The 15270-nt window shown below is 34.9% G+C and overlaps 2 protein-coding genes across 2 annotated transcripts; one reads left to right on the top strand and one right to left on the bottom strand.

Annotated features, from left to right (window-relative positions):
* The first annotated feature begins 2705 nt into the window (after positions 1-2705).
* Positions 2706-4519, top strand: LOC109796897 (uncharacterized). Its single transcript, XM_020356745.3, has one exon. The coding sequence runs from the start codon at positions 2943-2945 to the stop codon at positions 3912-3914; it is 972 nt and encodes a 323-aa protein (XP_020212334.1). The 5' UTR covers positions 2706-2942; the 3' UTR covers positions 3915-4519.
* Positions 4520-5253: 734 nt separating this feature from the next.
* LOC109795862 (uncharacterized) lies at positions 5254-9711 on the bottom strand. The gene is made up of 9 exons (XM_020355422.3): positions 9299-9711; positions 8646-9214; positions 8378-8568; positions 7523-7603; positions 7337-7423; positions 7076-7208; positions 6909-6980; positions 5959-6108; positions 5254-5770 (listed from the first exon to the last, which is right to left on the bottom strand). Exons 1-9 carry the CDS (start codon positions 9709-9711, stop codon positions 5643-5645), a joined length of 1824 nt encoding a protein of 607 aa, XP_020211011.3. The 3' UTR covers positions 5254-5642.
* Between the last annotated feature and the right edge of the window lie 5559 nt (positions 9712-15270).

Raw genomic sequence — 15270 nt, 5'->3', positions numbered from 1 at the left:
CAACGGAAAATTCAGTACATGGGAAATCTTAATTATGCCTATCTCAAATAACGGTTTGGTGAAGATAGATCATCATTTTTTTTTCATTGCTAATTCAACCTATTTTGTTTTGCATATTAATTCAAATATGCCGTTCTAAGGCCTAATCATAGTCTACTGATAGCTATATACTAACTTGCTTTAGGGGACCACGTTTTCAATGATTCACATTTTGTCATTTTTTTTTTTAAATTTTCGCTAGCAAATTATTAGATACATCATACTTTTGAATTTTATTGTATAATATATTAGTATACTTTTAAAAAAAAATTCCTTCATCTAAAGCAAATTATTAGTATATTGTACTGATAGTTATATACCAATGTACTATGTGATTTAACCAATTATTACAATAACATAAAAGGTTAATTCTTAATATATGGGTAGAAAAAATATTTTATAACTCATTTTTTATTCATCTTTTTATTATCACATATATATATATATATAAAAGGTGAAATTTATAATTTTAGAAAGATTTTATAAAAAAGGTGAAATCTTTCTATTATCATTTTTTTATTCATCTTAATTTTAGAAAGATATAATAAAAAGGTGAAATCTATAATTTAATCCTTATGTATGTTATAAATTGTCAATTTAATTTTTATATGTAAAAAATTATTAAATCGATCTTTATACATGTAAATGTTATTGATTTAATTTTTAAAATCTATATATTCTTAATTTGATTCTTACATAATCAATACACTTTTAATTTGATCCTCTATATGTAGAGATCAAATTAAAAAAATACTAATATATAAGAAATAAATTAAGTGTGTTACATATATATATATATATATATATATATATATATATAAATTGAATTAACAATGTATGATGGAGTTAAGAGTATTAGAGATAAAAGTAACATTTAATAAGTATAAGAATTGATTAATAATTTTTTTTGATAGAAAACAAATTAAGAATATGTGATACGTGTAAAATTTTTATATGTATACCCTATAAAAAAAAAGTTTAAATACAATTCCTTAAAAAATAAATGCAACAGAGAGGGACATATTTCCCTATGTTTTGAAATTTGGATTAGACCGATCGGTTGAATAAGAAAACCGATAAACCGGTTACATATCCTGATCAATTAAACTGAAAAGCCGAATTGTGAAAGAGGGAAGAATATCGCGAAACCTGTAAAACTCGGTAAAACTATTCAAAATTCGGTGAAATAAATGCATTTCATTGTTTTCTTTTCAGTTTTCAATAATACTGATAGTATGTTTCTTTAATGGGTTTAATGGTTATTCATGGTAAGTGTAAAAGTCAATAATAGAATACTATATAGGATAATTTTACGCACAATGCATCACTATTGAACTTATTTATAACATTATTTATTTGTATTAATTAATTTTATTAATACCTATTTAACTTTGGCTTAATTAATTATTCTTAACCGATTTACCGGTCCAGTTTTAATACAAGTGGTGTTTCCATTCGCATGACAAAATGTTTACCATCAATGACCTGCCTTCAATACTGAAGCTCACAACACAGCATTCAAAACTTAATTTTTATTTGTGCTTTTCTTTTGAGCAATGTTATTTAACCAAACTTATACTGCACAATAATGTAAATTTAAGATTAGATGCTGATTACTTATTATGTGTGGCTAGCTATCTTTTTCTTTTGAGGGGAACTAGCCATCTTTTTCTTTTTGGGCGAGTATCGAGTGTAAGCTGTTAGGTCTGAAGCAGTTGGAAAGTTTTGGACCCTCGAAAAATAAAATAATAAAATAAAAGCGTTGGGACCTTATCCAATTGCATGTGGACAGTTCAGGTTGCCAAATTACATAAAAGGTTAAAACCACTACAAAGGTAAAATGCAATTACTAGAAATGAAGCTCTTATTGGCTATTTCACTTTTACCGCTGCTGCATTAATCTCACAAATTCACTCTGCAAAATTTAAGGGTTGGTTGCTGACTAGAAAACCACCAAAGCCTCTTTGTCACGAAGCAAAAATGTTGTAGTCTAGCTATAAGACCAGATCTGCAACTTCAATGTAGATTCCTCAGACTTTTTCTGCAGCTACCTGCAGTTCTTAATTAGATTCCCTCTCCCACCCTTCATTCAAGTAAAAAGTTCAGATAAAAACACAAGGCTTGTAATAGAAAAGGGTTTCAAAACTGACAAGGGCTTTGAAAAGATCCTTGTTTTAATGAAAAATATTTCACGCTTAAGTTAAGAGGGTATTAATAGTAATATAGTAAAGAAATATTGCAAACTTAATTAAAACGTCACATGCAAGAGTAATACCAATAGAAGATCCTTTCAAACAAGGAAGAAATATGATGACTCTTTCCTTACATTGGAAAGCTAACCCTCACAAGTCACAGCTACAGTTGTTCTTTTGACCGGTTTATTTTTGACCTTATGATAGTCCCATGTCATGTGGTTTTATGAATAGATGACTCCTCCTAAGTTCGTAAAAATCTATACACCAAATCTGATGATGAAAAATAGCTGGGTCCTCTGCATCTAACTATGTCTGGGAGTAAGCACTTTTGAATATAGTAAAATTTTAACAACTTTGGATTCGAAAAAGTTCGTGTAGCCTCAACTTTGAACTTAAAAAGGTAAACACTAACCAGAATAAAAATAATAATAATAATAAAGGAGGTGACAAGTAAGTGAGAATATAAAAAGGGTTGTTCTTCACTCACTCTCACTCACAGCCAGTCCATATGCCAGTTTGGAAATATTCTTTCTAAATCCAATTAATGCTGCCAAGAACACCTCTGGCAGCATCTAGCATTCATTAAATCCACCTTGTGACTAAGATCTCTCACTCTTTTCATCGTATTAAATTAACTATCCCTCCATTCCATTTTCCTCTATCAGATTGTGCACACTGCACACTCAAAACTTGATCACCAACAAAACAATGATGCAAGACTCAATTGGGGTCCCTGCTTGCTTTTCTTCAGCAGAAAAGCAGCATAGCGAAGATCACGGGGCTGTGACTCGTTCAGGTCAGAGCGTCTATATGTCTGTGTATAGAACAAAGGTGGCTGATCAGTGCCGTTTGATCACCATCACATGGTGCAAGAACCTCTTGCTTCACGGGCTTTCGGTGTCAGTGGAAGGCCCAGAAGGAGAGGAACAGTACACATGCAAGGTTGAGCTGAAGCCGTGGTACTTTTGGAGGAAACAAGGTTCCAAGCGCTTTGTGGTAGATGGTAAAGCTGTTGATGTTTTCTGGGACCTTAAGGCTGCCAAGTTTAACGGCGAAACGGAACCAACCTCGGAGTACTACGTGGCAGTGGTTTGTGATGACGAGGTTGTGCTGCTTCTTGGTGATCTCAAGAAAGAGGCGTACAGAAGGACGGGGTGTAGACCAGCACTTATTGACCCCATTTTGGTTTCGAAGAAAGAGCACATTTTTGGGAAGAAGAAGTTCTCCACTAGAGCCAAGTTCCACGAGAAGGGTAGGTGGCATGAGATTTCAATCGAGTGCAAGAACAAGGGAAGTGGCGATTCTCCAAGTGGGGTTCAGCCAGAGATGGAGATAAGGATCGATGGGCACTTGGTGATTCATGTCAAGCACTTGCAGTGGAAGTTTAGAGGCAACGAGTCGATTCATCTCAGCAAGATGAGAGTAGAGGTATACTGGGATGTTCATGATTGGCTTTTTAGTCCTGGTTTAAAGCATGCTTTATTCATTTTTAAGCCAATTTTGTCATCGTCTAGTACCACTACTACTTCTTCTATGTCATCTTCAACGTCACCTTCGTTATCATCCTCATCACCTCCACTATCTAGTGATCAGTCAAGGGGTTCTGGATCAGTGGAGGGTTTTAGTGTTAGTGGGACATCAGAGTTTTGCTTGTTTCTCTATGCTTGGAAGGTTGAGTGAAGGGACCATGTTAACTTAATAGTATATCATCATCAACGCCGGAAAAATAAGGTTGAAAATGGACTAGGGTCTCCAAGTTATGGAATGGTGAGGATGCAGATTGAGATTGGGTTGAGAGAGAGAGAGAAAGGGAATTGGATTGAGAAAGAGAAAGGCATAGTGGGGCCAAACAGTGGCTTGGGAGTTAGTTACAGCTGGGGTTGAGCAAATGCGCATAATTGTGGACAAGACAGATTGTATCACGATCACACACATGCCCAATAATTCTCCATCTAGAGGCATCTACATTTTACCACATTGGAAAATGCTCTTTCTTGATCCGATCTTGGTAAGAGAGCTGCATAATATGTATCTTCCAAAATCTATCAACCAAGGGTATATGTTACCTAAATTTTGTATCACACAAAAAATATATATATCGACAGAAGATTTCTACACTGAATGTTTGTATTTGCCCATAAATTATGTTCATGCATGTGGCGGAAAATGGTACCCCGGAAAGAGAGGGTGGGTGTTTGGTGATGATGTAGAAACAAGAGTGCAATAATCCATGTATGTGCACCTCACACATATTAATACACATGGTTCTCTTTCTAGTAGTTGGATTATCAGTGTCATCATCTTCATTATTGTTTAGCTGCCTAAGTCCATTAATCTATTCCTTTTTGATTCAGAAATTCTGTTTAAAAATTATTATACAAATAGCCAGGTAGGTGAAGCATTGATGAAAATGAATAACGAGCCATAGAATAGATGGACATTAGTTAAGGCCTAAGTATTTGGTTCTGTTTTTTGTCCAAGGGCAGTATTTTTATATTCATTTCAGTTCTTGTACCCAGCTGGGCTTATACACCCATGAGAAGGGATATTATTACTTTACTTAGTAGAAGCCTGTAGAAAAACTATTATTTAATTTAATCAAATGCTACGTGCAGTGTAATAAGTTTTTTTTAAAAAAAAAAAAATATACAAAACGATACATGTAGGCATGTGGCAAAAACTGCATTTTAAAATGACAGCAGCATTTGTTGCGAGATAGTTAGTAATAGTAGATTTGTTCCACGGGGGTCAAAAGAAATGAGCAAGTGAACTACAAAATTCGTCTTTTTGTGGAAGCAGTTGAAATTTTTTTGACCAAGGAAATGAGATTATTAATTCACGTCAACGTCAAAAACAATGATAACGAGGTCACACTGAAAGATTCAAAAGTATGCGGCCAGAGGACCAGGGCTGATTTAACGAAGATAAATAATAGGTAGGCCCATATGTTATTGCTTAGCACAAAGGTAATAGTTTAACTAGCAAAGTGACAAGATCGTTTCAATTAAACTTAAGTATATCCCATCACATTTCTTATGAGATTCTCAAGTTCTTATTTAGAAACTCCATTTATGGAGGTAAATATGCCTTTCGGCTATTAAAACTGGTTTTTATGATTTTTTCTAAAGCAACTAGTTTTTTACGATTAAAACAATATTTTGTGAAATAATACATGAGACTTACTTGAAATTGTTTTATGATTGAATACTTACAATAGAAAATTGTTAAAAAAAATGATAGAACCCATTAAAAATGAGTTAGGAACCTTCACCTTTAGGTACACTATTAGAGATTTTCTTACATCAATGAAATAAAAAGGAAAAATCTCTTAGGGGCTTCTGACCTGATTATTTTGTTTTGAATTTTGCAAAAATTAAGTTGCCAATGGCATACATGGAGGAAATCTATTCATTTTGAACCAAAACCAAACCACCTTGCCAAGAAGAACTTGTTTTTCCCACGAGAGGCGTCCTTTTCTGCCTGTTGTGGTGCTGGTGCTGGGGTAGGAGATAGCAAAGGTGGCGTTACAAGTTTGACTGCAAGGATTAGTTGATGTCATCACTCAAATATCACATTCATAAATGGAACAAGGTAAATTACAGAGAATATTTGTTTATTAACTAACGGAACTTTATTATCAAATCACGAGTTCAAAATATGTTAACATAACTAAAAAGCCATAATGGGAATAAAAGGAATATAAGGAAAGAGAATGAAACGCAACCTGGATTTGGTGAAACCTCGCTAGCTTTAGAACTTCTTGTGTCGAAGGAATTTGTTTTTGAACTAGACATGGTGGGTTCACGGTCAGATGTAGAACTTGACTTTCTCTCGCGAACTTTATACTCCTTATTTCCTTCAATGTTTTGGTCACCTATAATTACCAGCAATAAAAAGAAATACTCATACTGTTAAGAGAAAATGGTAAAATATCGGTACAATGTAGATATCCTAAATGCACGATGTCAAGAAACCTATTACAGTATAATGTTCACAACAAAGAACACGACTGCTAATTGCTATTATCTTAACAGGTAATTACTTTACCAAGTCTGTCATGCATTATAGTATGTTGTAGTTCTATTTACAAAACAATTAAGGTAACATATCCACGATAATAATTAGTTTGTTCAAATTAGTCCTTTTGTAACTGAAAAGTAGGAGATGGAATAGTATTACTTAATTGGCATAAACATTTTAAAAAATTGGACAACCCAGCCTCCTTGTAAAACATTCCATATAAAATCCTATGGTAGAAAAAATCCCGTTTAATCCTAGTATACATCAGGAAAACTATTCTGTATTGAGAGTGGATTTACATTGTTGAAATTTGAAAAGAAATTGCCACATTCTTAATTCATTTTGCCTGGCAAAATACCAGTTAGTCTTTATCCAACGACTTGTCAAGATATTACCAATCAAAGGAGTATACTCCTAGTACCAAAAAGAATAAAGAATAATAGAGCATAGTCCATTGCACTTACCACTGAAGATTTAAGGTCACAAAGAAGTTTGATAGATCCTTGAATTTTGTAATTTCATTAATAAGGTTATAAGGAAAGATTCAAAGGAACGTGATGACGGCCAGAAGACTAAGGTCATGGTTCATGCATTTTGGAATTTTAAAAAAACAGCGCCAATAAAATGTTTGTAAAGGTCAGAATAGATACTTACTTTCATCAGGAGATTTCCCATAGTTATGGTTCAAAGCTTCGACAAAAGAAGCAGTTTTCTGGTCTTGCATCACTTCAAGGAACCAAAACCAATGTCTCATTCATTGAACTTAATAATCAATAAGCTCATAATAACTCAATTTTTATATGGAGAAAATATGAACTCACATTGATCAAATAAAGCATATCTGTAATTTGGGGCTGAGCCAACCAATAACAACTGGACTGCCTCTGCATCTCTTGTCATCGATATTGCCGCAGATGATTTTAGATTCTGTGTGTCTAACAGAATACCAGCAAGCTGCAACATAATAAATACCAAAGTCGCATAAGACCAGTCTTCAAAAAATTTCAGAAGCATCTTTTGATATGGAGGAAAAATTTATAGCACCAAAAGTTTGTTTAAAAATTAAGGTCACATAAATTTACCAGTAGTTTCTTCAGCACAGGGTTTTGAAGTAAATCATAGGCATCCTCACAGTAATTATCGGTAATAACTGTGCATTGGGATCCAACCTGGAAGAACAAAAATTGTAATTCTAAATTTAACCAGACACATTGGCTTATTTTATTAAAAATAATTTTCAGATTCATCAATAATTGATATGATCCAACCTCGCCAGTAGTGCAGAAGACATCTTGTCCAACCACGAGGACACTCAGTTGGCCGGTCATCAAAAGTCTTTCCATGTCCACCTGCAAACAAATTCAGTGTCAGATCAACAAACTAAGCAAAACCCATCCAGCCTGAGCCCATTCATACAATATCCTCCAAACATCTTTATTATAAGTGATCACCAGAGAGATAATTTCAGTGTCGTCTAATCCAAACAATGATCAAATCACATATCAGATAACAAATAAACAAAAACAGGAGACCTGTAGTTACATCTTGTGGGGGCACATAAATTGTACATGTACCTGAAAGTGAACAGCTAAAAACTATAGAACATGTAGTAATTCATCACGCATTGTCAAAGTCTTGTCTATGCGAAAAGAACCTTGACATTTCCGTATCATTTATCATTTAAATACTCATTTAGTTCTTAAAATTTTATAAATTATAAACTTTACTTTTTTTAGTTTTTATAATTAAAATTATTTTATTTTAATTAGTTTCTATATACACACTATTTTTGTTTTCTTATAATCCGTGTTGATTATTTATTACAAAAAATTAAAAGATAAAATTTATAAAATCATTTAAATTAAAATGAAATAAAAGATGATATGTAGAAAAACTAAAATAAAATATTATAATTACTAAACCAAAAGAATATTTAAATGTTTTTGATTTTTAGTTAAACTACTTGGTTGGTCCTATAGATGTTTGTATATTTTAGTCCAGTGCCCAAAAAAAACGTTTTATTTTTTATTTTTAAAAAATAAAAGTATAACGGTTTATCAAGAATGCCACACTTTTATAGCAGCTTTTTAGGTCCGAAAATCTTGTCTATTGAGAAAAAGCACCTCATCAGTGAAAAGCAATGCAGTGGAATCAAGACCAGAATGGTGAAAGAGCCACGCAGCCTGCATCAGCTTCCACATGGAGGCTCGCTTGACATTCATGACAGGCACCACCACGCTTCCACCCTCCTTCTCTCTCTGCCTATAACCCAAGAGCCACGCGTGGCAAATGGCAGCCACCATCGACGCCGTGCCTGCACCACCACACAAACTCAATCACTCTCCAACACATCACAACAACACAAAAACCCTCATTCTCGTCGTCACTAACTGTTAGAAGGCCCAGAAAGCACCAATTGCGCCTTCGCACGGAGCTCCCCGCTCGATATTTTCTGCAACAAAGCCCTCTGCTCTTTGAGGAACCCGTTCAGGCACACTTCCTCTCCCTTCGCAACCACATGCCTCGGCGCAATCCGCTCCCGCGAGCACGTCGAAGACAACAACGTCCTCCGCTGAGCCGACTCCACCAGGTTCCTGGGCGGCGACAGAGGGCCGCCGCAACCCTCCGTCGGATTCTCCGCCGCGGAACTCTTGAAGGTTCGCCTGGAATTAGGAGGTGGGATCCCCTGCGGGTCGGTCTGGAAGCGCGACTTTCGAGGATGAGGCTGACGTGGCGGGAGAGAAGATAAAAGAGTAGAATCAGACTCAGGAGAAGGAGCTGGTGGCGTGACTGGCGTGTTGGGATTGAGAATTTTAGTGAACCAGTTGTGCACCGCCGCTGCAGGGGATCCATCCCCATCAGATGAAGGATTAACAAATGTATCAGACTCGGACTTGTTACGGGTATGTTTCGCTGTTTTCGATAGTATCTCATCACTAATCCCTTCCCCTGCTCTGTATCTGCTTCATTATTCATCATTAGTATATAAACATATATATATATATATCTGAAAATGAAATCATAGTTTAATTAATATTATTTACCTTCGGGCAGACCTAGTTCTAGAGAGAGAGTCTCTTCGGTCGGAGGAGGGTTGGGGTGAGCCTGGTTGTGCGGCGGCGAACCTCGGGGACCCTACGCGGCGACCGGGGGAGTCGCAGCGTAAGGGAGAGGAAGCGACGATTCGTCGCGCCTCTTGTAACCACTCTTGCGTCAACCTTGCGCTGTTGCTTCTCGTGCTGTCGTCGAACCCTTCGTCGTCGTCGTCGTCGTCCACCGCGGCGCCTCCGCCGCCGGTGAGGTTGTAGGCTCTGTGTTCCATGTCTGCTGCCCCGAAAAACATGTCGTTCATGAAATCGGTGAGGTCCGGCGCGGGTTTTTCCTTGCGCCGTGTCTCGGCCATCTTTTTCTGTAGGCTTAGGGAGCCTTTGCTTTCTCTGGTGGACCTTCGCTCCATTCCGATTCAGTGTGGTTGTTTTGCTTCTGGTAGGGTTGGGGCGTGCGGTGTTAAGTTTTAAAGATTGATAGAAACATAGTAGATGCATAGAAAACATCAGTTTGACTAACGATGCAAAGAATTGGCCGGCGTTGCTGCTGCCTGCTGTCTTGTTCTCAGCATCTTTGTCTTTGGCTCTTTGTATCTAGCATGCAATGCTTAAGAACCTTGTTCTGTATTTGATTTTATGAATAGTAGGATGAAAATCACCTCCATTTCATCAACTTTTTTTTTGATCGAACCCAAGCTTCTATATGGCCTCATTGTTAGTTATTGGATGACTGTTAATGGAGTTTGCATGAATAATCTAGTGAAGACCAAAACTTTTAGAAATGATTAGGAAAAGCTGGTGTTAGTGTCACTAGACTCAAATAAATCGATTAAGAGATTGGAGTGATTTTTTTGGTTCATGGTTTTACGTGGACAAAGTGAGACTCCAGCTCCATCACCTACTTTCCTTGTTGCTACATCAAATCTGAGACTTCAACCTTGATTATTACACTGTCAGGATATTGAAGAGATCCTACTTGATTATGAAATAGTCGAGAGATCTGTAAACGGATCCTTGTTGCTATTAGTTTTGTCCCCTATTGGCAAGCTTGAATGTTAGCCAGCTTTCTATGTTGTTCTTTTTTTCCAAAAAAAAAAAAAAAAATGACCAAAACCGTCGAAGGATTTTTTATTTTTATTTTTATTGTACATTAGAATATTTTTGTATTTATTTTTTACATTTGTTCATGAAAACTATCGATAAAAAGTTAGATAGCATAGTCTCGATCTTATTTGATAGAATTGATAAAATAAAATTTAATGCAATATCCTTTTTAGTAATGTTTCAGGAGGCTTTTTTTTTGTTTTTTTTGTTTTTAAAATGATGAAATAAATTTTGCTGTGAGTAATATCTTTGTGTATCTATATATATATATATAGAGAGAGAGAGAATGTTTTTTTAGTTCTTCTCTTAAAAATAAAGGTTAAAATTAGAAGAAGAAAAAAAAAACTGGAAGAAAGACCTTAAAAATAGAGTACACTTGTTTACTCGCATCATAACATATTCTGTTGAACATATTTTATATTATTAATCGAAATTTATTGAAAATTATATATTTTTTTTATAGTCTTGTTTTTTAATGAGTCTCATTTCCACCTTTGTAGTTTCAATAAATTTTAATCGGTGAAAAATACTAGGGATACACTCTTTTAGAAACAATTTCTTTCATTGTTTAAAATTTATTAAAAATTATAAATTTTGTAGGTCTTATTTCTTATTTAATAATTCTGTATCCCATGGTTTTCAATAAAATCCAGGTTTAATAACTCATCTACTTTTTACTTAATTGGTTTAATTGGATTCCTTTATTATTAAGAAGTTCAATTGAAACCCTTAATTTTAGTTTGTTCATTTTTATTATGTAATTTAAATAATTTTTAGTATAGTTAGGGTTACTATTGTATTTTTCTTGTTAGTGTTGTTTGGATCTTTGGCAACATGTATCGTGTCATTTGTCAATTATAGTGTTGTTTGAGACATATTATAACTTGAAAAATTATGTATTTCATTTTTTGCTTTTTTACTTTTTTAAGTTTTAGAATATATTAATATTTTAATTAATAAATCAGATTGCCAACTTGATTAGGGTCAAGTTGGGTTTGGCCACTTGAAAAAAATGTAAAGCCGATAAATTAGATTGAGTCTTAAATTTGATAAAAATTGAGGAAACTATATCTGTTTAGGCCCCTAGCAACCAATGTACTTTGCAAAATAATATACACAATATTGGACAACTTGGATATGAGTGATCACTAATTTTAATGCATATATCCTCCATTTATCAAGTGATCAAATGTTGGAAAATTCTAAGGATAAATAATCTATTTCACCCTTGAAAGTATTAGACATTATCGTCCTAATCCTTAAAATTAGAAGAAAAAAAAATCATGAAACTACAATGTGACAATCATATTAGTCCAAACGTTACATGCAACATTGCAACATGTGATTTAAGTAATAGTATTGATATATGTTGAAAGACCATAATGACAATAAATGATTAAGTTTGGGAATATAGATGAATAAAGATTTCATGAATTTATTTGAGATTTTTTTTTTGGGACTCATGCCATTTTTTTTATCAATCGGAATTTAACTTGTACTTAAAGTTTATAATGTTCACGCATTCTTCTGAATCAACTAAGTTAATCACCTTGCTAAACTCATGCCATATGACAATGCTTAATAATTTTAGAAACCAAAAAGTGATTTATCCAGAATTTGGAGGACTTGCTAATAAATTCAAGTTGTTCAGTTTGCAAAACCTTTTTCCTTAAAATAGAAGTTATTTTTTTGGATCCACAACGAAGAGGCACTTCAGGCTTTAAAGTATCTTTTGACGTATGGGCCTAAACTTTTTGTTAAACCCCATTTGCACACACTAAGGCCTGATTTTCTATTATTTTTCTTTCAATTTCCAGAATGGACCCCGAAAGGATAGCATCATTACAAACCCAACAACAATCAACCTTGATCATAATTTTCTCCTAAGGGCCTGTTATACTAAAGGGATTGCTCTATATTTTTTTGTTTATTTTGCATGATGTTGTGAGAAGAATTATTATGATCAGCAGAGTCGAGACATTTTGTATTACATTTATTTTTTGTAAAAAGAAATAACTTTAGAAGTAATTATGTATTGAATATATATATATATATATATATATATATATATATATATAATAACACCCTTATAATGTGATATTGATAATGAGATCATAAAATTTGTCAAATGAGGAATTTTGTTAATAATGGAAAATTTTCATTTATAATAGAAATATAACTTGCAATTACTTAAGGAAATTAAAAGACTAAATTGTGAAAACAAAAGTTTAAGTATAAATAAATTGGGTTATTTTTTATAGAAGTTGTAAAGGAAAAAATGATCCCATTAAAAATGAAGACTAAAAGTAGTTGGGAGAGTAAGTATCCCCTTTATCTATTACTAGCAAGAAAAAAGTGTTAGGCAACTGGCATTAAAAGAGAGAATAAAAGGATAGAAGAGAGAAATAAACAATACTAAGAGTATTTGTTTTTGGTGTGTCTTAAACCTTACAAGGTGCCTCTATATATATAGCATAAGGAAGAGGCAAGCATTACAAACTAAGTGATGTGGGACTTAATAAGTAAGTTAAACTAAACAATGTGGGACTACTTCAATTTTAGAACTTAGACTACACACTTAACAATTCTCCCACTTGGAGTCTGAGTTCTAGTTAGCTTCCTTGTAAGCATCGAGTTCATATGCTCCTTCGCCTAGTGCAGCTTTCTTTATCTTCAATTATCCCTGAAGACCAGCTGAGGTAATGCAGAGCCTCAGTTTGTCAGTTGTAACAGTCTTAGTTAGCATATCTGCTGGATTTTCTGATCCTGAAATCTTCAGCAGAGATAATTCTTCATCATTTATCAATTCTCTAATGAAATGATATCTTAATTGAATGTGCTTGCATCTAGAATGGAAGACAGGATTCTTCGCAAGACATATAGCACTCTGACTGTCACTGAACAATGGAGCGTTCTTTTGTTCTTTCCCTAATTCACTGAGAAAGTTCTTTAGCCAGATCATCTCCTTGGCTGCTTCTGAGATAGCTATGTACTCAGCTTCGGTAGTTGAGAGAGCAACTCTATTCTGAAGCTTAGACTTCCAACTCACTGCAGTTCTCCCCAAGGTGAAAATGTAACCAGTGGTGCTTTTTCTAGTGTCCAAATCTCCTCCCAAATCTGCATCAGAGAACCCTTGTAAAGTGAAATTACCTCTTTTGAAGAGCAAATTTATTCCTGAAGTACCCTTCAGATATCTTAATATCCACTTTACACCTTCCCAATGCTTCTTCCCGGGATTCGATAGGAATCGACTGACAACTCCAACAGCATGTGCTATGTCAGGTCTGGTGCACACCATGGCATACATTAAGCTCCCAACTGCTGATGCATATGGTACTCTTGACATGTGGTCCTTTTCTTCAACTGTCTCTGGAGATTGCTTCTTTGAGAGCTTCATGTGAGTTCCCAAAGGGGTGTTCCTGATTTTGGCATCTCCAACATTAAATCTGTCAAGAAGCTTTTCTATGTATTTCTCTTGAGACAACTTCAAGACTCCTTCTAGTCTGTTTCTAGAAATCCTCATGCCAAGAATTTGTTTAGCTGGACCAAGATCCTTCATCTCGAAGTGGTCTGTCAATTGCTGCTTTAGCCTGTTAATTTCTGTCATATTTGGCCCTGCAATTAGCATGTCATCAACATATAGAGCAAGGATAATATAACTGTTAACATATTTCTTAACATAACAGCAATGATCCATGTCACATCTGCTAAATCCTGAGTTTTGCATAAACTCATTAAATTTTTTGTACCACTGCCTTGGTGCTTGTTTCAAGCCATACAAGCTTTTATGAAGCTTGCATACAAGATTTCCTTGCCTGAAACTTTAAAACCTTCTGGCTGAGTCATATAAATATCTTCATCTAAATCTCCATGCAAGAATGCAGTTTTAACATCTAACTGCTCCAAATGAAGATTCTCTGCAGCAACAATGCTCAGTATGACTCTGATGGTAGTCATTTTTACAACTGGAGAGAAAATTTCTGTGAAGTCAATTCCTGGTTTCTGCTGAAATCCTTTGACCACAAGTCTCGCCTTGTATCTTTTTCTGCCATCAGATTCTTCCTTCAGCCTGTAAACCCACTTGTTTTGTAGAGCCATCTTTCCTTCTGGCAATTCAGTTAACGACCAAGTACCATTCTTTTGAAGAGATGTCATCTCATCCTTCATTGCTAACTCCCACTTGACAGAATCATTCCCCTGTATAGCCTCATCGAAGTATTCTGGCTCACCAGCATCAGTCAACAATAAATAGTGCAATGAAGGAGAATACCTTTCTGGTGCAACTGAAACTCTGCAGGATCTTCTCAAAGGAGGAGATGCTGGTTCTGATTCAACCTCTATATTTGTACTCTGGCTTCTGTTGGTTATGTCGCTTTCTGAAATTTCTTCAAGTTCTACTTTCTCAGAAGGCTCTGGCAACTTGTTTGTATCAATAGATTCTGCAGAAAATCTATCCTTATAAAATAGATTCTCATTAAAAGTGACATTCCTGCTTCTGATGATTTTCTTGTTTTGGTCATCCCAAAATCTGTAGCCATACATGTCAGAACCATAACCAATAAAATAACACTTTTTGGCCTTGGGATCCAATTTGTCTCTACTATCAGAGTCTATCAAAACATATGACACGCAGCCAAATACTCTTAAATGTGAAAGATTTACCTCCTTCCCAGACCATACCTCTTCAGGCAATTGATAACCCAAAGGAACTGATGGTCCTCTATTTATGAGATATGCTGCTGTGTTGATTGCATCTGCCCAAAACACCTTAGGCAAGCCCGATTGGATCCGCATGCACCTAGCCCTCTCGTTCAATGTTCTATTCATTCTTTCTGCAACACCGTTTTGTTCTGGTGTTCCTGGTA

Source organism: Cajanus cajan, chromosome 5 (genome assembly GCF_000230855.2).
Source record: "Cajanus cajan strain Asha chromosome 5, NIPB_CcT2T_4, whole genome shotgun sequence".
In the NCBI taxonomy this organism is placed as follows: Eukaryota; Viridiplantae; Streptophyta; class Magnoliopsida; order Fabales; family Fabaceae; genus Cajanus; species Cajanus cajan.
The sequence above is the reverse complement of the archived record's forward strand: the minus strand, read 5'-3'. Positions and strand labels throughout refer to the sequence as shown.

Coding starts and splice junctions, on each gene's coding strand:
- LOC109795862 (XM_020355422.3), bottom strand. CDS start 9,711: ATGGAGCGAAGGTCCACCAGAGAAAGCAAAGGCTCCCTAAGCCTACAG. Junction 9,215..9,298: donor AGAACTAGGTCTGCCCGAAG/GTAAATAATATT, acceptor ATAATGAAGCAG/ATACAGAGCAGGGGAAGGGA. Junction 7,424..7,522: donor TCTTCTGCACTACTGGCGAG/GTTGGATCATAT, acceptor TTGTTCTTCCAG/GTTGGATCCCAATGCACAGT.
- LOC109796897 (XM_020356745.3), top strand. CDS start 2,943: ATGATGCAAGACTCAATTGGGGTCCCTGCTTGCTTTTCTTCAGCAGAA.